This window comes from Eulemur rufifrons, chromosome 9, assembly GCF_041146395.1.
Source record: "Eulemur rufifrons isolate Redbay chromosome 9, OSU_ERuf_1, whole genome shotgun sequence".
NCBI classification, from domain to species: domain Eukaryota; kingdom Metazoa; phylum Chordata; class Mammalia; order Primates; family Lemuridae; genus Eulemur; species Eulemur rufifrons.
In genome coordinates, this window is record NC_090991.1 from 12,179,654 (window position 1) to 12,201,033 (window position 21,380).

At 55.0% G+C, this 21,380-nt stretch overlaps 1 protein-coding gene across 1 annotated transcript in view; it reads left to right on the forward strand.

The window, feature by feature from the left end:
* The window catches only part of WSCD1 (WSC domain containing 1), a 157,794-nt gene that overhangs the window by 111,438 nt on the left and 24,976 nt on the right, over positions 1-21,380 (forward strand). Inside the window, exons 3-6 of the mRNA XM_069482099.1 lie at positions 7,789-8,500; positions 14,783-14,897; positions 16,466-16,650; positions 20,523-20,644. Coding sequence (XP_069338200.1) covers positions 8,071-8,500; positions 14,783-14,897; positions 16,466-16,650; positions 20,523-20,644 — 852 coding nt within the window. The 5' untranslated portion in view covers positions 7,789-8,070. The remainder of the gene's footprint in view (positions 1-7,788; positions 8,501-14,782; positions 14,898-16,465; positions 16,651-20,522; positions 20,645-21,380) is intronic.

A 21,380-nucleotide genomic window follows, 5' to 3' on the forward strand; every position in this document is an offset into this window, starting at 1 on the left:
CACACACACTTAGCGGGGCTCTCAGAATCCCCCTGGAGAAGGTGCTGCGGCAGGTGGGCTGCTAGAGCCAGGGTTTCTACGAGGAAGAGCAGGAGCTCTCCTGGGCACAGTGGCTGGGTGGGCGACTGGTCTGGTGAGCTGAGCCTGATGGCCTCACCTCCCCCACCAGAAGCCCCCTGGCCCTCACCTGCAGCCTTGTTTTGGGGGTGAGGGGATCCCTCTCTTCAGTAGGTGTGGGAGCCCTATGTGGTGCTGTCCTGTGGCTTGTGTCATGTCTGGTCGGAAGTGAAGAGAAGCTGGGATCAGGCAGTATGCCGACTCCCGTCCCTCCCTCCTGTCTCCCTAACTAGGCAGAAGTGGACGTTCTGGGCCACCAGTTGGTCTGCTGCTAAGGCTTGAGCCTCCAGCCTGGTCAGTTCAGCTGGAGCACTGGGGAGTGAGTCCCAGAGCTGGTTCCTTGTGGAGTCATCCTGAGCAGGTGGCTCAGGGCCTCAGAATCCAGAGTTTCCAGGCCCTGATAGAACCACCTTTGAGCAGGGCCTCTGGGAAAGGCGTTTCTCTTTCTCTTTGTACTCCCATCCGGCTCAGACCCCAGTCAGCCTTAGTGAGGCGAGCTCCCCAACTCTTCCTCTGGAGACACAGTGGGGTCAAGGCCAGGGACTCTGGGGCAACTCAGTGTTTAGGCCTTCAAGGTCTTCATCCTTCAGGTGCAAGGGATAATCACACAGCAGAGGCAGAGCTGGGCCCTAACACCTGGGGCCAAGCTGGGCTGGAGGCTCGCCCTGCCCTGCTCATTTGGGGAATGAGTGAGTGATCGTGGCCTTCCACTGCCTTTTCCCTGGGCTCACGGTCTTGCCTTCACACTACTTCCTTTAATCTCTCCTCATCGTGGCTTTGATGATAACCATGTTGACATATGGCCTGGAAAATTATCAGAAGTGTGCCACTTTTGGAGAACATGGTCAGGGAGGAGCTCTACCTGTGTGCGGCCTCCTGGTGTGGATGGAAGAATGGGCTGGATTAATTTTGTAAGCTACAAGATACGGTGCACCTATTGGTAGCTGTTAAGTACCCTCCTGTTCACACTGCTTCCCTTCCCCCAGCTGGAAGCCACAGGGGATTTGAGCCCCCTCCCAGAGGTGGCTCCCTTGGCATGAGGGGACAATGAGTGTTCTGAGGACAGAAATGCACAGGGTATCTTGGACCCTCTCCCATAGCTTGAGTCCCCATCCCAGTGGCGAGTATCAAGCGAGAGAACGTCAGGTGTGACTTTGGTTGGGTACTCTACTCGTCTAGATGTAGCCAAGTCACTCTGAGGTTTGAACACCTGTTTACCTGTCAGACTCTGAGATAGGACCAAGACAACTGTCAAGGGTTCACCGCTAGATGGAAAAAACACATAAACAGATGAACAAAATAGAGCTCGATAAAAGAGGTAGCCCAGAGATAGCCCGGAAGAGGTTGTGATTGGCCCTTTCAAGAGTGGGATGGACTCCAGATTAACCAGCTGGAAAGGGGGGATGTCAGCCCCCAAGGTGGTGTCCTGTCTTTGCAGCCCCACCCCCTGGAATGGTGCTTGGAAGGACCTCTGTCTCTGGTATGGAACAAATGAAGGCCATATGATATGAAGGCGACACACACTTGGAATCAGAGAGTTCGGTCTAGTAATGTCTGTCTTTGTGCAAGTTAACTAGCCCTCTCTCCATCTCGAATTCTGCATCTATATAATGGGGATGATAATGATTTCAACCTCACAAGTTTGTGGGAAGAATCACTCATTCATTTGTTCATCTGGTCATTCATTCAGTGCACTTGATAGGCTGTGAAAGTACCTTGAAATTTCTAACATGGGATATTAAAAATTATTCTTAGTTGTATGAACCCTAACAGTGGGTTTACTGAACGGTTTCCTCTCTTTGCATTGAATAGCATTTTGACCTTACCTTATTGTTATGTTTTATGCCTTTTAGCAAGTTTTTTTTTTAATTTTGAACTTTTTCTCTGAAGTTCAAAATATCAAGAGATTTGCCTGATCAAAGGCAGGGACTCCACCCACTCCTATTTCCCAGACTTTGTTCTCACCAGGGGCCCAGAAGGTTTATGTTTAGTGGGTCCCTTGCTCCCTTTCTCAGCCTCCAAACCCCAGAGGTGTGGGACCTGGGAGTGAGGGCAGCAGGCCCTGAGCAGGGAGGGTGTCCAGCGGGCACTCATTTCCTGGGGCCTGCCCTGTGCCCACCCAGAAGTGGGCAGAGGCACTGACTGTGCCTGGGAGAAGTAGGGACATGAGCCGGCAGCCCTGACTCAAGACAACACACCACTCAGGCACAGTTCTCTGCAGCATCCAGCCTCGCTGTCTAGGGCTGGGAAGCAACTCTTTCTGGGGATCAGGGAGGCTTCATGGAAGAGGTGGCCTTGGAGCTGAGCCTTGGTAGCCTGAAGTCTTTCCAAGCCATGAGATGGGGCACAGCCATCCCTGGCTGGCAGAAGAGCATGCTTGAGGGTGTGTGAAGCATCTCACACTGGCCTGGTGGGTTACAGGGCTCTGGAAGGACTATTAAGACAGAGGGTCTGGGAGATTGCACCAAGAAGGGCCATGAATGCCGTGCTAAGGAGCTGGGCCTTGGTCGTCTGAGCCCTGGGGAGACATTGCAGGCTGTAGTGTCATGAGTTCTTTATTTAGAAAGAACACTTTCTAAGGCTGCTGGAAGGGGACAGCCTCTAGGAGGGGGATGGGGTCCAGATGCTAAGCGCTGAGCCTGAGCAGGGCAAAGGCAGCAGGAAGAGGATAGGGAAGGTCAGGGGAGGGGAATCCAGAAACTGCACCCAGCTGGAGGCTCCTTCATGCACTAAGCCAGGGTCCTGAGGCTGAGCCCCCAGCTGCCAGTCACTGAGCCTGGGGCTGTGGTCCGAGTCCCTGGGACACACACAGGTGCCCATTGCCTTCTTGTCTGGAAAGGAACATGCTGGGCCCTATTCTTTTGTCTTTAGGGCTCTTGCTCTGCTAAGAGCTCACAGCTCTGAGTCCCCAGAGGTTCGCAGCCCTTGGTGCAGTGGCTACAGTGGCTGAGATCCCTCTGGGGGTGTCTGGAGTCATTCTGTCTTCAGCTCCCACTGCCTGTCCTGTTTGGCTGGGGGGAGGGGTGGTAGGGAGGTAGAGTCACATGAGTGAACCCCAGTGGCCTCTGGTCAGGCCTGGGCCAGCTCTGAGTTCTGTCCTCTAGCCCCAGCCCCAGGAACTGCCTCCTCTACCCTTGCCACCACCCCCCCAGCCCTCCCCACTGCTACCCTTTGGTCTCTGGACCCCCAGCCTGGCCAAGAGGTGGCCATCTGGCCAGCCCACCCTACCCCTCCTTCAGGCTCAAACTGCTGCTCCCCGGGGGCCCCCCCGATGGCAACCAAGTAACAGACAAAGGTTCAGGTTGTCTGAGGCTCCACGTGCTCAGAGTTCCTGCTCTCTCCCGAGACTTCCAGAAGCCCTTTTGTTGTATTATTCTGCTCTCCTTCCAGAGAGGGAGCTCAGGGTCTCTCTCCCTGGCCCTCCTCTCCTCTGGGGTGACCCCAGGGCTCGGAAGGCCACTGGGCAAGGCAGCAGGTGTATCCCTTTGTTCAGCCCTGGTGCCCCCTCCCACGAAAGCCAAGCCGAGCCTGGGGCAGGGGTGGAGCCCACCAGGCTCCCCTAAAGCACTTCACAGGATTCTGAGACAGGAGGTGCCTGTGGGAGGCCTTGGGGAAAATTCTCCAGATTTCAGAGGAGGGGAGGGGCTGAGGCTGCCTCCCGGCCCCTCCAGGAAGCCAGATCACTTACCGACAGGGCAGCGTCTGGAAGGTCTGGCTCAGGGGTCGCCATGTGTGGCATCCTCTCCAGGAGCTTAGGCCTGGCGTGACTTCAAAAGGTTGCTGACCGAGGCACACTAAACTCCTTTCAAGAATAAATCTTGCCTCGTGTGAAGCCAGAGCGGGGGTGGGGAGAGGCAGGAAGCTTAGGGGGCGCAAGGTGGGCTTTGGGAGCACGTGACCTGGTCTGAGCGCTGTCCCTGATTTGTCTGACTGTGGGCAGCAGGCTGCACCCAGCTCGGCTCCCAAGCGCAGTAAGCAGGGCATGCGCTCGGTGGCTTATGCAGAGTAAATGAGACGGTGCAGGTAAAGCACACAACCCGGTCTAACCTATTTATTAACGCTGGGAGTGCTTAATAAATGGTGGCTTTGAAAAATAAAGCAACTGCTAACAGCAGTCTTAGCACGAGGATTAGCTTCACGCAAGAGTGTGATCCTGGGCACACCCTGGGGAGTGGGGGGCTGAGGAAGGGGGGCCCTTGGGTCTGATTTCACCAGTGGCGCAGCTGCTGCAGGCCCGTGCTCCAGCCTTTCCTTGCTTGCATCCGTAACCAGCGCACGCCGCAGTCTGTAGGTGCGAAGTTTCGCATCCGCTCCGATGGGATCCCATAGGCCCATTTACCCCCATTTAATAGACAAGGAGCCCGAGGCCCTGCTCTGTGCAATGCTTTGCCCAAGGTGGATTTGCTATAACGGAGGGCCTGCTGGCTTCGGGGGTGCAGTGGGCACAGCCGCGAGCCATTGTGCAGATGCTCCCAGTTTCCTAGCCCACCGCAGGCCTCTTTCGGGTTCAGTGACGCAACAAACATTTATCGTCACTGCCCTGCTAGCTGTGTGTTGGGGTCTGGGGCCATGGAGATGAATCAGGTGTGATCCATGCCCTGGAGGGACTGCCTCCCTCGAGGAGAGGTGAGCGTGGCTGAAAGTGGGGGATGACTGGCAAATGCGATGTTGGCAGTGAAGTGTCGTGGAAGTCTAGGGCAGGGGGACAAGTTCCTGACACTTCTGGGCACGCCCCATGCCCCCCAGCCCACCTGCAATGAGTGTTCTGGGTTGGGAATCTGCTTTGTGATTTTAAAAGTTGGGAGTGGCAGCCTGCTTCCTAGGAGACCTGGGTCGTGGAGCTCTGGGCTGCACATGGCTGTCTGCTGTGTCCACACCCAGCACCCTCCTCCCCAGACCGAGGGAGGCCCTCCAGAACGGAGGAGCACCAGAGAGCACTTCGGAGGACTTTGGAGGGAGCCTGGTGAGATGGGTTGAATCCTGATTCATTAGCCCTGACCTCTCCCCACTCCTCCCCTACATGCATCATGTGTCCAAATCCTCCCTATAACATGTATGTGGAATTCCCACCACATCCTGCCTTCGAGATTGTGAGCTGTTGAGCCATTGCCCACCGTCCTGCTCCATCTCATTAGAAACTTTCTTTCCACAGCAGGAGTGCTGGCCTCTCTCCTTTTGTTATAGTTGTATAGGATTTTTCACTGATAAGATCCCAACCCTGTAACCAGAACCCCTTTGTGAGCACCTGGAAACCCCTCTTTGTAGAATTACAACACAGAAAGGATGGCATATGAAGCCCAGGTGCTCCTGTTGACTTCCGTGTATTGGAAAGCCCTCGACTCTGTTCAGCTGCATCCTCTGGCTGCCTGGGGCCTATGCCCGCGCACTGCTCCATCTCTCCCGCCTTTCAGGCTCATCCATAGCTCTGGGTAGGTAGAATGTGAGATTTCACTTCCCTGACCCCCGGGAGCAGGTTTCTGATATCAGGATTTGCCGATCAGTTTATCTGTCCTCTTGTTCATTTTTTAAAATGTGTTGGGAAACAAAGATTGCTCACTGTGCCAGGCCTCCTGCTGGGGCCAGAGTTAAGAAAATGAATCCGGTGTGTCCTGTAGCCTGAGGAGGTCACAGTCCTCCAAGGACGGCTGGCAAGTGGATGGACAATTAAGATCAGCCCAGGGTGGTGGTGCGTGCTGGGATGGGGCCAGCACGTGCTGTGGGAAGACTGAGGAATCTTCACCAGCATGTGGCTGGTGGGCAGGGAGAGCTTCTCGGTGGAGGCTCTGACACCTGGGCTGAGCTTTGGAGGATATAGAGGAATTTGCCAAGTGAAGACAGAGGAAAAGGTATAAAAGGTAGCATGTGCAAAGGCACTGAGGCAGATGTGCCGAGCGACAGGTGGCTCTGCGGGAACGTGGAGAGTGTGTGTGCGTGTGAGATGGAGAAGCTGAAGGCCGGGGCCTGGTAAGAGATGAGGCTGGATCACGAAGGGGCCTTGCATGTCATGCTAAGGAGCTTGGAGTTTATCCCAGTAGCCGCGGTGAGCTATTGAAAGGGATTTTAAGCAGGGGAGCGCCGTGATCAGATTTGTGTATTAGGAGGATCACCCTGGTAGCCCTGTGGAAGGTGGATTGGAGGTCCAGAGCTGCAGGCAGAGAGATCAGTTAGGCTTTCTTGGGATTTTCTCTGTGGTTTTACAAATCTGTTGAGGCTGGGGCCGGGGGCGGGGCTGGGGGGTTGACAGAAACAGCAGCTTAGAAACTAAAAGAGACCCGTCTGAAATGGCTTCCCGACTCAGAGTTTAATTCCACCTTCATTTACTAATTACTGAGCCTGCCACCCCCAACTGTAGCCCAAATGACTGGGGTCCAGTATTTTCAGATCTCTGCCCTCCCTGAACACCTCGGAACCTGGCAGCCCTCAGCATTTAATCAGAGTGGGTCGTGCTGGTCTGGACCCCTTTGGATCTTTGTCACAAGCCTCTCGAACCTCCCTGGGGGCCTGCCATGCCAGACCCCCGGAGCCCAAACATTGTCTTTCCGCTCACACCAGCTGTCTGTCCCCAGCACACAGAGCAGCTATTGAGCGGCTGCACAGGCCTGGCGAGGGTCCCGCCAAGTTAGTTATGGGCAATGGCTTAGTCACGCTTCTAGGGGTCTTTTTCTCCTCGGACAAGCCTGCCCTTGTGCTCAGGGCTTCCCTCGCACAGCAGCCTGGCTCGCGGCAGCTGCAGAGCCCCCTGCCAACCCTAACTGCATATTTGACAGGCCCGCCGATGGGAACCAAAGCTCAGAGTGAGAGCTGATTCCCGGGGAGCGGAGGGGCCCGTGGGGGGCCGCTCAGGGCGCCTTCCGCCTTCCCCGCACCAGCCTCCGTTTTCAGGGGCACGGCCCAGGCACTGGCCTGTTCCTCGAGTCCAGGAGGCCTGGGAAGACCACGAGAGCCCCTCCCTTCCTCGTCCTCCTCCTGTGTGAAAGCCAGAGACCACCCTCTGCAGAAGCTCCTTCCAAAACGTGGCTCACTGTCCCAGTGCATCCCTGGGAGTTAGCTGATTGCATGCGTGTATGGAGCACCTGCTGTGTACTCCTGCCTGGGCTAGGTGCACGTACGTGGGGTGGCGTCTCATTATAGGCTGGGCCGTGTAGTAGTTGGGAGTACGATCTCCAAATACAGCCTGGTCAAAACCTTGGCTCTTCTGTTTGCCAACTGCGTGCCTTGGGGAAAATTAATTTGCCTCCTTTTGCCACGGTTTCCCCCGCTGTAAACAGGCGATACTATAGTCTCTACCACTTTGGTTGGTGTGAGGGTTACATGGCATGATATGTACAGTGTTCAGCTGAGAGACTGGCACATAGTAGGGACTCAGGACAGAGCCGCTGCTTTCTCTCCTCCTCGATTCTATTGCTGTCATCACTGGATCCTCACTGCTACTCCGGGAGGGCTGTTAGCCCCATTTTACAGATTAGGAAGCTGAGGCCCAGGAGGTTAAACTCCCTGTACATGTCGCACAGCCTGCCTGTGGCAGAGCTGGGATTTGAGCCCAGATCTGTCCAGTGCTACCACAATACAGCTGGCCCCTTTGACAAATCGAGCACGGGGTCCAGGGGTGTCCTGGGGTAGGGGTGGTGGACCCTCCCATTAAATCTAAGTGCTGTTTCTCCACCTTTCCAGATTTCTGAGCCGGGAGATGAGGGTCGGGAAAGCCCAGGGATGGAGAAGCCTGTGACACCCGGGTGGAGCTGCAGCTGCAGGGCCCAGCGGCTGCTGGAGATGAGTGATGATGCCACCAGAACACCCCTGCCAGCCGAGCAGGAGCAGTGACCCCAGGAGAACCTAGGCAGGTGCCAGGATTCAGGATGCGGGGATGACGGCTCCGGAGGCCCCGGCCTCCCCCCGACCCGGGTGTTAGGAGCCATCCCCGGGCTCCACCTGGGAGCCCTGCCGCCCAGGGGCATGGCCAAACCTTTCTTCCGACTCCAGAAGTTTCTCCGCCGAACGCAGTTCCTGCTGTTCTTCCTCACGGCCGCCTACTTGATGACCGGCAGCCTGCTGCTGCTGCAGCGGGCCCGAGTGGCCCTCCCACAGGGCCCCCGGGCGCCCAGCCCCCTGCAGACCTTGCCAGTGGCCGCGGTGGCGCTGGGCGTGGGCCTGCTGGACAGCAGAGCCCTGCAGGACGCCCGCGTCAGCCCAGAGCTGCTGCTCGGTGTGGACGTGCTGCGGAACCCCCTGGCCAGGGCCAGGCCCGGCCCCCGCTGGCTCCGGAGCCGCAACTCGGAGCTGCGCCAGCTGCGGCGCCGCTGGTTCCACCACTTCATGACTGACCCCCCGGGGCCACCCGCCATGGTCCTCGAGGCTCCCCCCAGGCCAGCCACCCGCAGCCGAGGTAGGTGTTCCTCTGCGTATTCGGGAGCTGCTCCCACGCGCCCTGCTCCGGGTCACGGGTTGGTGTCCCCGTTCTCCCTGGCCCTGCAGCAGCAGGAGAAGTAGGCACTGCAGGGCCGTGGCCTTCGCAGGTTGTTTCTCCCCTTCTCTGCAGGAGGCAGGAAGGGCCTGAGACGTCAAGGCCTTTGGAGTTTTGCTCCCTGACCAGCTGGAATTCCACATGGCTCCAGGCCACGATGTGTGAGCGGGTCACTTAGAGCTCCGGCTGTGGATTTAGACAGACCTCGCCTTGAGTCCTGGCTCAGCCACAACCTTGTTGGGTGACCTTGGGCATGTCACTTAGCTTCCCCGGGTCCCTCTGAAATGGAGGTAGAGACACCCACCGCAGGGTTATCGTGAGGAGTAAGCGTGGTGACATAGAGCAGCGGTTCACAGAGTGGGGGCGGGACCAGCAGTGTCAGCATCAGTGCAGGAACCGGTTATCAGTGCAGATTCTCAGGTTCTCCCAGACTTACCACCTCAGGCGCGCTGGGCTGGGGCCTGCGGTCTGTGTATGGATGCCTCTCCAGGCGCTTCGGCTGCACGCTGAAGCTGAGAACCTCTGGGGCACCCGGTGTATTACTTGGCACTCTAACTGGCACCTAGCGTTACTTAACAGAAGTGGTTAACTCATATAGTATTGACTGTGTACCCGTAAGTCTATATTTGCAGGTGTTAGTATATCCCAGTTTTACAGGCGAAGAAACTGAGGCACAGAGAAGTTAAATAAATTGCCTAGCTCATTCTCTTAGCTTGAGTTCCCTAGAAGCAAACTCTGAAAAAAGACTCAAGGGTACCAAGTGTGTCTGGGATGTGATTCCAGGGAACCCTGGTCAGGGAGCAGGAAGTGGGACGGAGAGGAGGGCAGCCACGAAAGGTGCGTTATTGAGCAGGTCGCCACCCGGCACCCGGAGTTTAATCCAGCAGGGGCCTCGGAGCTGGAGTGGAACACACATCGCAGAGAGCAAGCTGGAAGTGGCAGGCCGGGGGGACGTGGACGGGGGCATGACAGCATCCACCGTAGTCACACTGCTGGGTTCCAGTGTGGGGACGTCTGGCTCCGGCTGGGCGCTCTTTACACGGAATCACGCAGACTCTCTGTGCAGGGCCAGCAAATGTGACTGGTGCTTGGTGAGCACCCAGGAAGTGTTAAGTTGTTGGGTGGTGATTGAGCTCAGTCAGCTTCTCAGCATCCCTGTCGCCACCCTGCTTGGCCCTGTACCCCAAGTCACGAGAGCAACTGCTCTCTCGACTGTGATAAGTGTGGTTGGAGCGTAGAGTACCAAGTGGCAGAATATGAAAGTAGATGAAGCAAGAGGGTGTCAGGGCCTGGGTTAGGGAGGGCCACGAGTGCCAGGCCTGGGAGTTTAGCTTTATTCTGAGCATGATGAGAAGGTTCCAGGGAAGAGAAAGGAGCCCAAGCTGCCCTTACCTTAGGAGGATGACTGGTAGCCCAGTAAAATGAAAACTGGAGGGCTGTGGCCTCTTGTCTCCATGGAAGGAAGTTTCTTTAGAAACCATCTAGGTCATAGCCCTTGCTGTAGGATTCCTCAGGGAGGCTTTCATGGAAAAAGGGAGAAATGAGGAACTGATGCTGCAGCTCATTTTACACAGGTGTGATTGCTGTAAACTCTCTCCAACACACCAAGAAACTGGATCTCTGTGAAGGTTACACCAGTGCCACTTATTTAGACTAAAGTGTAGATGACTAATGAAAGTCAACATGGATTTCTTGAGGGGAGGCTATATAAAGAGCACAAGTTTTGAAAACAGGCATGGATGCCTATCTTGCCATTGCCAATTGCTGGCCCTGTGGTCTTGGGTAAATTCACCTGCCTCAATTCCTTTCTTCATTTCTATCATCCCACACTGACTGAGCATCCACTGCATGAGTCTCCTTGCGTGCTCTTCACGGTGCCCTTGAGGACCTCAAGCTGGTGATGGACTCAGACATACGCACCCCAGTGGCTCCTACAAAGCATGACGGAGATGTGCTAGAGGCATGTGCAAGGGGTGTGACCAGCAGAGGGGAGGGCTCAGGGTGACCCAGGTACAGCCCTGGGTGTGGAGTATTTATGTCTAAGAGAACCAATGGGCACCCTTTTACTGTAAGTTACCCCCGGTGACTTAAAGCATTAGTGGAAGGCGCTGTAGTAGAAGCCAGTTAGATGTAAGCAGGACTGATACTCAACTTTATAAACCAGTATGGTCTTAAAAGTTGTTAAAAATATTGAAATGCCTCCATGTCTGTTGATAAATGGTCCCTGCCCTGGACCCCTGGGGTGCCCTCTACACTTTGCCTCCCCAGTGACCCCCAAACTTCCCCATGACCCAGCAAGGAAAGGGTTAACATGATTCCAGTGCTGAATGGTGGAATTCTGAATGGTCAGTGTCCCCCATAGATTGTTAAATATTTTGACCCGTGCCCCAAGATTTAAGGAAGAATTTGCTGTCCCTGCCCAATATGCAAACCAAGTCTGGGGGAGGCTGTGTTGTCTCATGGCTGGAGGTCAGTTGGCAGAGGACAGAGGAAGGCAAGTGCCAGCCTGGAAGCTCCCTGGGGGTCCCTTCCCCTCCTGGGGCTCCGCGGGTCCTGCATGGCCAGGTGGGCCTTGCTGGTGGAGGGTAGCCCACAGCTCAGCCCTCGGGCCAGCTGCCGGGGTTGCAGACAAAGCAGGCGTCTCTTTGTGGCCGGGCAGCCCGCCATCCTCCTGAAAGGGGATCCTGCAAGGCGTGGAAGCTGCAGGAGGCCCCATCAATCACTGAGCATTTCATTATACCTTGGACAACATCCATAATGGAATAAAATGTCAGTAAGTTTACTAGGGGAAAAATAGTAACTTCTCCATAGCCAGTTTGTTTTTTATTGATAGTAATTTCCAAAGACATTCCAATATCTTCAAAGCCATCGTTAATAGCCTCACGGCATGTCCATTTTGATGTGCAAATGAACAGATGCGGAGTCACAGACAATAATGCAATGCCTCCATTTCAGCCGAAAGTAATAAATCCGCCTCGGAATGTGTCCCAGCGTATCCCTCGGAAGTTCTTTCTTTCCTGCACATTCTCGCCTCTGTCAGGGAGTTAGAAAAGCCATTCATTCTGTTTCCAGATAAAAGAGCTCATCTCCTCCTCCTCCCAACTGGAGGGGCCATCTGTGTCTCAGGCCCCTGCCACACACACGGAGATGGGGCTGGCCAGGCATGGGCTTCCTGTCCACGCCGGTCAGCGCCATCGAATGGCCAGCTGGTCATGGGGCAGCCACTCCTTGTTTTCAGAAGAACCGGAGCCTGACTGCTTGAGACCATCCTTTTTCTCTCTTTTATTAGTTAGTGTTAGTTATTCAGCTAATATTTACTGATCCATCCATCACATGTCCCAGGTTAGAGTGTAGGATCAGAATAATAATAGCTGTTACTTATCTGAACATCTGTTATGGGCCACGCATTGTTTTGTATCGATGTACATCTGTTATCTCATTTAATTTAATCTTCAAACAGCTTATGATGTAAGTGGTACTATCACCATTTTAATGATGAAGAATTTGAGTTTCAGGGAAGTAAAGTAATTTAAAAATGTTCGTTATTAATAACAATGCATTAACAATAAAAACAGTCACTACTGAGTACTTACTACACGCCAAGCCTTGCCTTAGGCGTTTTACGTGTGTTATCATACGGCATTCTCACAAATACCCCCATGGAATTGGCACCGTATACCCATTTTGCAGATGCGGAAGCAGAGGCTCAGAGAGGCAGCACTGCCAGTTAGTGGTAGAGACAGGATTTGAACCTGAGTCAGCCTGTTCTCAAAGGCTGTTTCCGTCCACTTCCCCAGATGTGGGTACGTGCCAGTGTCAGCCTTGGCAGGTCTTAAGCCTGGACACCTTTAGAACCTTGTGGCTAATTTCCCGTCTACAGTGACAAATGTTTACCAATCCCTGAGCTTGTGCTTTGGATGTTCAATTGAAAGCTAGAATGGAATTTCTTCTTTGTTGAGCAGCACATCAGAAATTTCTCAGCTATTAGTGCTCTTTTACTAAGCAGGCAGGCAGCCTGACCTGGGTGGGAGCTTCCTGCCGTGGTCCATGCTGGCCTAGGGGTCCTGAGCCTGACAGAGGGGAGGCGGCTTGCGGGGCTGGGTACCGGGCAGCGATCCTCAGCAGGCAGGTGTAGCACATGCCTGTGGACAGCACACTGGTGTGGCCACCTGTGCTGATGGGCACCCCTGGGCGGAGGTGGCCCCAAGAGGCTCAGAGCCTGGCAGGGGCCTGGCCCTTTGGCAGACATTGAAGAAGGTGGCCGTTGCTCCCCCCTCAGCCCAGGTGTTCTGTGATCTGAGGGTCTCCAGGTCCCCTGGGTCTTGGTGTGGTGGGAAGTCCAGTCTCCCACCATCTTGGCCGTTCTCCGCTCTGCCTTTCTTAAACGAGGGCCCTGGGAATTGCACCTTGGTGGATTCCGTAAGACCATTCTCTCCTTGCATGTGTGCTTTCTGCTCCTCGTTTTGCACCTCAAGCACACCAGTATGGTTTTTAGGAGCTGTAACCAACTGTCCACAGTGAGGTGTTGACACTGACCTTGTGCCTAACCCTGGGGAGTCACTGGGGGGTCACTACTATGGTGAAAATGTGATCCCTGCCCTCCAGGGGTCTGAAGTCATGTTGCAGAGACAGGACACACAGATACACAAGGTTTTAAACAACAGTTGATGACAAGGGTTTGGCTAACGGACAAGTTTTTCAGGCACAACATAAAAGAATTCAGAGAAAGGGGAGGCCCTGGCCAGCTGGCGTGATCAGGCTCAGAGATCAAAGCCTCCAAGGACAGGTAGGAGGCAGAGGGTGGCCTTAGTGGGGAGCAGGGACAGTTCCAAATGTGGGACAAAATAAATAACCTTGAGCACAGTGAAGCAGAGAGGAGGGTGGGCTTGTACCCATTTGACAGCTGAGGAAATTAAGGCACAGACAGGTGAAGTGACTTAGCTGAGGTCAGAGGCGAAATGAAGTGTAGTGTTCACAGACAGAAAAGTCACTCCCTGATCCGGGCCCCAGAAGCGAATGCTTGGCAGACCCAGGTGGCCCGAGCTGCTGCCGTGGGCCGGACTCTCGGCAGGAGTAAAGGCTGAGCCTCCCTTTCCCTCGGGAAGCTCCCGGACTGGGGACCGTCAGGACTCGCCTCCTTCGGGAGCCGGCAGGCTGCTGGGAGGCCTTGGGCACGGTGCTTCCCGGAGACGGCCTAATTTCTCCAGAGGCTGCGGCACGCTCCACAGGTGACATTGAGGCGCTGAATGCAGACAGTCCCAGGGAGATGTGTCTTTATCACAGGTGCCCAATCCAGATCTCAGCACAGCTATTGTGGGTGTGCGTTCACAGCTTGGGGACTGCGATGGCGTGTTTGCAAATTCCCAACAAGCCGCTCCTTCAAAACACTGGTGCGCGTGACATTTACATGCCTGATGCCGCATCTGCACTGTGCTTGTGTTCTCCAAGCTTCTCCGTGCATCTCTGGGAGACATCTCCCTCCCTCGGGACAAGGCAGGGCTGTGACAGACCCCCACTGGCGCCTGTTTGGTTAGGTCTGCTTCATAGAGTCACATCCCCCAGTGTCCCCTTCCAGGGACGCCCGAGGTAACTGGCCTGGAGGGGCCTCCCCAGTCACTTGGTCCTGTTGATTCCTGCATGGGACACCTCTCTTACACTCACAGATTTTGCACACACACTCCAGCAATGGAGACTTAATCCCTCCTGGGACAGCAAATATTTTTCTTGGAATAGTTCTCTCTATTTGAAAGATCTTCCTCAAATTAGCTAAAATCAGACTTGCCCTAACTAATGTCTTCCCTCTGGCTCATACAGAGTCAACAGAACCTGTCTCTAAGGGCATGAGCCTGGGAGGGCAGCGGGGTAGGGAGGGCTGGAGTCCATGGGAGATAATTCAGGCATCCAGACTTGTGCACTGGGGGTGGTGGAAGAAAGAGTTGGTCAGGCTGACACCAGGCTCCTGGCAGGGCTGTCCAGGTGGACAGTGGGTCATCAGCTACAAAAAGGGGCAGGAAATGAACAAGAGGGAGGCTCAACACTGAGGGGAAGGTCGGACCACAGCCCTCATCCCCTGGGCTTCTCTGAGAGCGGCCTTGGCCAGGACGGGAGAGGTTCCCTTGCCTTTTCCTAAGGGTGGGCCCACGACTGGGATCCTTCCCTCTGTCTCCCAGGGCTCTGATCTCAGCCTTGTGTCCTTCCCTGCAGGTACGTACGTTGGATGCTTCAGCGACGATGGCCAGGAGAGGACTCTGAAGGGAGCTGTGTTTTACGACTTGAGAAAGATGACCGTCTCCCACTGCCAGGACGCATGTGCGGAGCGGTAGGTGCTGGGGCCCTGGCCTGCTGACCCTGCTGAGTAAGGTCGGGAGACAGTCCCAGAAGGAGGTGGCACCTGGCTGCCAGTTGGCCGTCACAGCATAATTAGCCCGCATTGATCAGATCCCAGTTGTCCAGAAGAAAGAACATTTGTTGGCAGGTGGCCTGGGCACCAGCGGGTGTCAGGAGACGTGGCTTCTAGTCCAGCCATACCAGGGATGCTGCGTGACTTTGGTGCATTCTTTTCCTTCCCTGAGCCTCAGTTTATGCATATGTTTCAAATAAAATAAAAAGCTTTAACTTAGATTTCTCTGAGGACCTTTTCAGCCGTATTAGGAAAAGTATTTCTATCTTGTGTTTATAACAAGATTTGCTTTTTCTGATACTGCCAGCTCGCCCAGTAGTTCCCGGACACTTGTCATGTGCCAGGGAAGGGCCCCTAAGGCCCAGGCAGTCACAGCTGACTGTGTTTGTGCAGGAGCACACACGTGCGTGTGAGACAGATGAACAAAACAGAATCGCAGACCGGACTCTGCATTCATTTCTGTCGCTTTGGGTTCTTTCACCGTTGTTATGTCATGTAAATCCTCACACGCCCTGCTGGCTAGCAGTTAATTGTCCCCATTGTACAGATGGAGAAGCCGAGGCCAGAGAAAGAAAGGACAAGGCCCTTACTTGATCAGACTTTATAGTCTAGATAAAGCTGAAACTCAGGGCGACACAGTCTCATTTTAGTCTTCAAGCCATCAGGGAAGCTAAGATGCAGAGACATTAAGTGATGCTCAGGGCCCCACTTCCTAGTGGCCAGACGAGGACTAGAAGCTTGTGTGTGGGTTTTCAGCCTGGGCTTTTTACATCTAGAGCCACTGAGAAGGGAGTTGGAAAACGTGGACCACTTTTTATAATTACAGTCCTGGGTGACACAGTATAGGTTCCATTTCTAATCTTTTTTTACCTACGGTGTTAACAACTAGGTAAAAATAGGTGAAGAAGTGGCTGTGGAGATGGGCCCCCCTGCATTTGAACAAGAGGTGACATGTGGCAGGCTCTGCCAACCAGTGGGGTGTGTGGCTGGAGCTCGTGCTGGCTGACAAGGGCAAATGGTTACATCTTTAGGATTGTCGTGAGCTCATTGCAAACCGTGGGTAACTTGAAACCATCTACAGCAGGACTATTTACACCGCAGAAATGGGCAAATGCTACAAATCAAGGCTGTCCCCATCCCATGCTGAGAACTACTCATGCACACCACTCAGTCAGAGCCAGTGTAACCTGTAACCAGGGATGGCACCTTTGGGCAAAGCTCAGGGCTGATGAGAGACCAATGGGTTGGTTCATTTATCACAAAGGAAAAATGGTTCCCTGGACTCGGCCAGATGATGGTTCAGTCTGGCTGGAGGCTGACAGCTGTGGCCCCTGCCTCCTCACCCAGACCTAAGCCCAGCTTCAAGTCCAGCCTTTATCCTGGTCCCAGACCCAACTGCCATTGCCTGACCCGACCACTCTGCAGTTCGGACCCCAGAGCTTGCTCTGGGCCAAGACCCAGACTCACCCAGTCCTGTCTCCCTGCAGGTCCTATGTCTACGCCGGCCTGGAGGCCGGTGCAGAGTGCTACTGCGGGAACCGGCTCCCAGCGATGAGCATCAGGCCGGAGGAGTGTAACCTGGAGTGCAAGGGGGAAAAGGGCTCCGTGTGCGGGGCTGTGGGCCGGCTCTCCGTGTACCGCGTGGACGAGCTGCAGCTGGGCTCCAGGAAGCGTGAGTGTGCCAGCCTCACCCGAGCTCTGCCTTTCCTGTGTGCTCCAGTTGCCCCTTATCCGCAGTCCCTGGTCCAAACCACGGGGGGCAGAACCTGTGCCCCCGCTTCCCTACCACCTTCACTGGGCAGGCTCCTGGCGTGGTGAGGAGGGCCAGGGCCGATCAAAGACCCCATGGCTTGAGTTCATGACTGGGCCACATCTTTCCTTGTCCCTTACATGAGGGAGAAACTGAGTAGCAGGCCCGAGTATGCCTCCGACATGCTGTGTGGCCTCAGGCAGCTCACTTTCCTTCTCTGGGTTCCAGTCTGTTCTGTAAACTGCAGAGGCAGACCTAGATTTCTAGCACTGGTGTGGACCAGATAATCTGAAAGTTCTCTAGCTATAAAGCACCTAGAAATGCTGGAAAAAATTTAACAAACATCATTCTAAATGTTTGTCAGGAAAGCCAGGCAATCCCTGGGCCGAGAAATGAAGAGGGAATGCAGAACTCCAGTGGGGAGAGTTGGAGATGACTCTGTACAGCCCTGTGTCAACAGAGGGCCACTGCCAGTCTGGGTGGCCACTAGGTTTGGGTTTCAATGTCCAAGCAGGATGGGAAAGGAAGCCTTGGGCCTCTCAGGGCAATGACTTGATGGAAACTTCTATCTAAAGTGGGCTTCAATTTTACTGAAGTACAAATCAGTGAAAGTTAGATTAAAAACCCACCAGTTCAGGGAGATAGAAACAAAGTCTGTTTTGACCTAGGCTTCAGGTGAGAAAAAAAAAAAATCTTCCTAAGAACTTATAACCGCAGGCTTGCATTTGTGTGAATGGTGGGATTCCAATTTGTGTTACCTGCCTGCAAGCTCCAACATAAAAGGTGGCTGTGGGCCATCTGGAGGTACCCGACACAGGCAGATGCCAAATCCCCCTTGGGAGCTGTGCCCTCCGCCCAGGTATGAAGGTCCCTCCCCGGTGAATTCTCACTGAACGCCGAGCTTGCGGTGCACAGGGATAGAACTCGGAGGAAATAAACAACCATGAGGGAGAGAAAGCGGATACGTCAGACAGCAGGACTGGACCCTCAAGAAGTTCAACCAAGGGTGCCGTCAGATGGAGATGGCACCTGCAGGGGCCCAGCTAGATGAGTTTGAAACTCAGGTCTGTCTTCATTGCGAGATAATGAGCCCAGGTCTACTTAATCTGGTCACAGAAGGCTCCTTTATAGAAGAGATGGATTAGTTCCGGAATTGGGCAGAGCTCAGGTAAAGAGGTATCAGGTCAACTCTGAGACTTCAGAGGGCTTTCTAGGACGACTGTCCTAGCAGTGAGTGAGTTTTCCAAGCAGCACAGAAGCCCAGCCTTGAGAACTGTGGTTGAGCCTAAAGGCCAAGCCTGGCTGGCCACCGTCTGTGGGGCCACAGTGCCAGGGAAGGCAGCTCTGTGTTCAGCCCCAGCCCACTGGGGCTTCTTAGCCACTTCTTGCATTCAGACAGGATGTCTGGGAGCCGGGGTCAGACGGGGCAACGGGGACGGGGTGAAGACACTGACGGCACACTCTAGCCTAAAGATTCTCTGAGGTCATTAACTCAGCAGATACTCATCAGCACCTGCTCGGCACCAGGCCCTGACCTGGCACAGAGGTTTGCTGTGGTGCACAGACACAGTCCTGCCCTGTCACCTGGACACCCAGGTGGGCTTCTTGAGGACCAAACTGCTCTGCGCTGCCTTCTTGGGTCTTTTATTCTTTGGGTTCAAACAACATCCCTGCTCCCACCAGGCCCAGGCCTGTATGTGGACTCTGGACTGCCCTGCCAGCCCCTTCTGCCGGCTCCGTGATGGATTCTTGGAGACAGTTGTTTTGCTTCGGTTTGCCCATTGATTAAGGGACAGATGGCCCGTCTTTCAAGCCAGCCCCAGACCTTGAGTCCACTAGACCTGCTGTCATGCTTAGCGTGGAAAACGGTGCCATCACCACCGTTTGGGCAGGCTGTGGAGCCCACCCTGTGCGTGTGACCTCTGCCTTCTTGCTCCCTCCTCGAGGGGAAGAGCTGACAGGATCTCTGTCAAGAGGTGACCAGGTGACACCGGCACAAATTGCAGGTTCTGGCTTGTGAGGAACATTCACGAGGAGTAAGACCCACAGTGTGCTCCCCAGGCCGGAATCCGAGGTTGGTTCTGAGCAATTTGTCAATGTCTTCACCTTGGAGGTGTCGTTCTGCCCTAAGTGGCACTCGGGCTCTCACCTGGGGAGCCAGGGAGAAGGATGTGGAACAGACTGCACTCGGCAAAAACCTGTTCCCTGACAGTGGCAGCAGAGAAGTCGAGAGGCAGCTGGTGCCACCTCCTCTAGCGGCTCACCTGTTGCTCACCTGTTGCAGGCTGTGCAGTGCCCTCATGTACTGTATCTCGTTCAGCTCATTCATTTACTCAGCACGTATTGGGCACCTACTGTGTGCAGGGACACAGGGCTGATCCATATATAGTCTCCCCCAGGAGCTCTGTCTGGAGGGCTCGTGGCCCCTCTCTGTGCTTCCCTGTGGCCTGGGACTCACTGGAACATTGGTCCTCTGCTCTCCTCCAGCGTCTGTCCCACCCGGTGGAGCTGGCTGAGGAGAGAGCCCGGTCCATCCAAACGTGTGCTCTTTGGGGGCCCAATCATGCCACAGGACAGGAAGGAGTTTAGTGAGCCCAGCACTGGCCGTCACCTCGGCCTGGTCACTGGAGGCCAGTGCAGGCACGTGATGCTGGGGAGACACAGCCCATTGGGGGTGGCACGTGGGTGCACACTGCTCCTCATTACAGCTCTGGGAGCAAGGCTGCGTGCAGGCGAGGAAAGGGGGAGTCTCTGAGTCCACGACATGCAGAGCTAGTCACTGCCAGTGCCTGGACTTGCACCCAGCACCTGAGACCCCAAGCCCCAGCTGTGTCCCCACACCGAGCTGCTTTCCTGTGTCTCAGCCCTAATAGGTCATGCCCCGACGTGTGGACCACTGGTGCTGTGGCCATTCGGGACGGGCTTCCAGATCCAGGGTTTGGTCCTGCTTGGCAGACCCAGGCTGGTGAGAGGGCTCCTGCTGTCACCAGCTAGTATGGCAGGTGGAGAGAGCCGGGGCAGAGCTGAGTCCTGGAGACCTGGTGTTGCAAGGAGCAGGGCATATAAACACAATGCCATCTAGAGACACTCAGGCAAGTCTGGAAGAAATATGAGCAGTTGGTGCCAGAACATTCCAGGAGGTTTGTGTAGCACCAAGGCAGTCGGCCGGGGAGCTAGACTTTCCCCCCAAAGGTCTAGAGAGCACCTTGGCAGGAGGCTGCCTTTGTACCATGGGCTTGAGGAGTGTCCCTGGAACTCGGTGGGAGCTCAGGATCAGAGGGAGGCGAACCTTGCAAAGCAACAGGGCCGTGGCGTGACTCGGATGGTACAGCGAGAGGGAACATGGCAGGAGTTCAGATTTCCATGTCAACTTTTCTTTTAATACGTGCTCTGGGAGGACATAGAATTTTCCAGAACATCAGCCTCTCAAGTCACCTGTTGGGGAATCTGGCACGTAGCAAATGCATAAGTAAGATTAATCACAGGAAGGGAGAGAGCAAGGAAGGGAGGACACCACGCCCAGAGACCTGGCAGGAGAAGCAAGAGCTGAGCTTAGCAGTTTCAGCCAAGTGGTCCCTGTTGGTGACCCCGAGTGGTCAGGTCCCATTGCCTGGATTCCCTCTGGAGCTTGGCTTGACTGCTCCCTACCCAGGGCAGCTTCCCTCCCTGGTGTGAAATCTGCCCCTCCGAGTACATTTGCCTATCTCAGCATCCAGAACCGGCATTTTCCCTGGTGACAGGTACCAGAACTGGCGCCACCTCTTCTCACCAGAAACCCTTTTCCCTCCCCCCAGGGCGGACCGCCACCTACCGCGGGTGCTTCCGACTGCCAGAGAACGTCACACACGCCTTCGCTGACTCCCTGGCACAGGCCAACGTGACCGTGGAGACATGCTCAGGATTTTGTTCCCAGAAAGTAAGACCCGTGACAATTTCACAACCCTTTCCTTGAACAATCCTGTGTGTGTGGTGGTCCCCCCAGGGGACTGGGTGCCTGGGGGCTGGGTGCCTGGGCCGGGCTGTGCGTGTCCACTCCGGAAGCCCGGGTGGGAGCTGAGCGTGGAGGTGTGGGAGCGAGGTAGACCATACGCTGCCGTTATGGAGGGTGCCAGGAGCGAGCCTGACGGCTGCATCAGCGAGTCAAGGCTGGGTGGTGAGTTGTCAGCAGAGGTTGTAATGCTGAAAGGAGCATGGCTTTCTGGATGCGAGCTGTTGGCATAAGTGTCAGATGTTAAATTGACTTGGTTTGGAAGCAAGAAGATGCTGGCTCGGGACCTGGGGACAGCTGATGGATTTTCTGTTATTTGCGCTGACAGTGTTGAGCCGTGAATCTGACTGCAGGGGCTGTAGTCACACCTGCACCTTTGGTTCCACCTGGGCTGAGGAGTGGAGTGTGGCTCTGTGCAAGGGCTGGGCTGGGCACCAAAGGCCACTGTCCCTGCCTGCCTGTTAGCTCTGGGGTGGGGAAGTTGGTCAAGGCCGAATGGAGCTTGCAAAAGGCAGGGCCAGGAGAGTGTGAAGCAAGGGTGGGGTGACTCAGAAGACTGTGTCCAAAAGGTCTCGGGCAAGAGTGAAGCAGTCTGCAGATTGAGGTGGCTGCTGTGGCTCTAGAAATGGCCCTCGGTTGCTGTAGGCTGGGGGCTGGGGCTGTT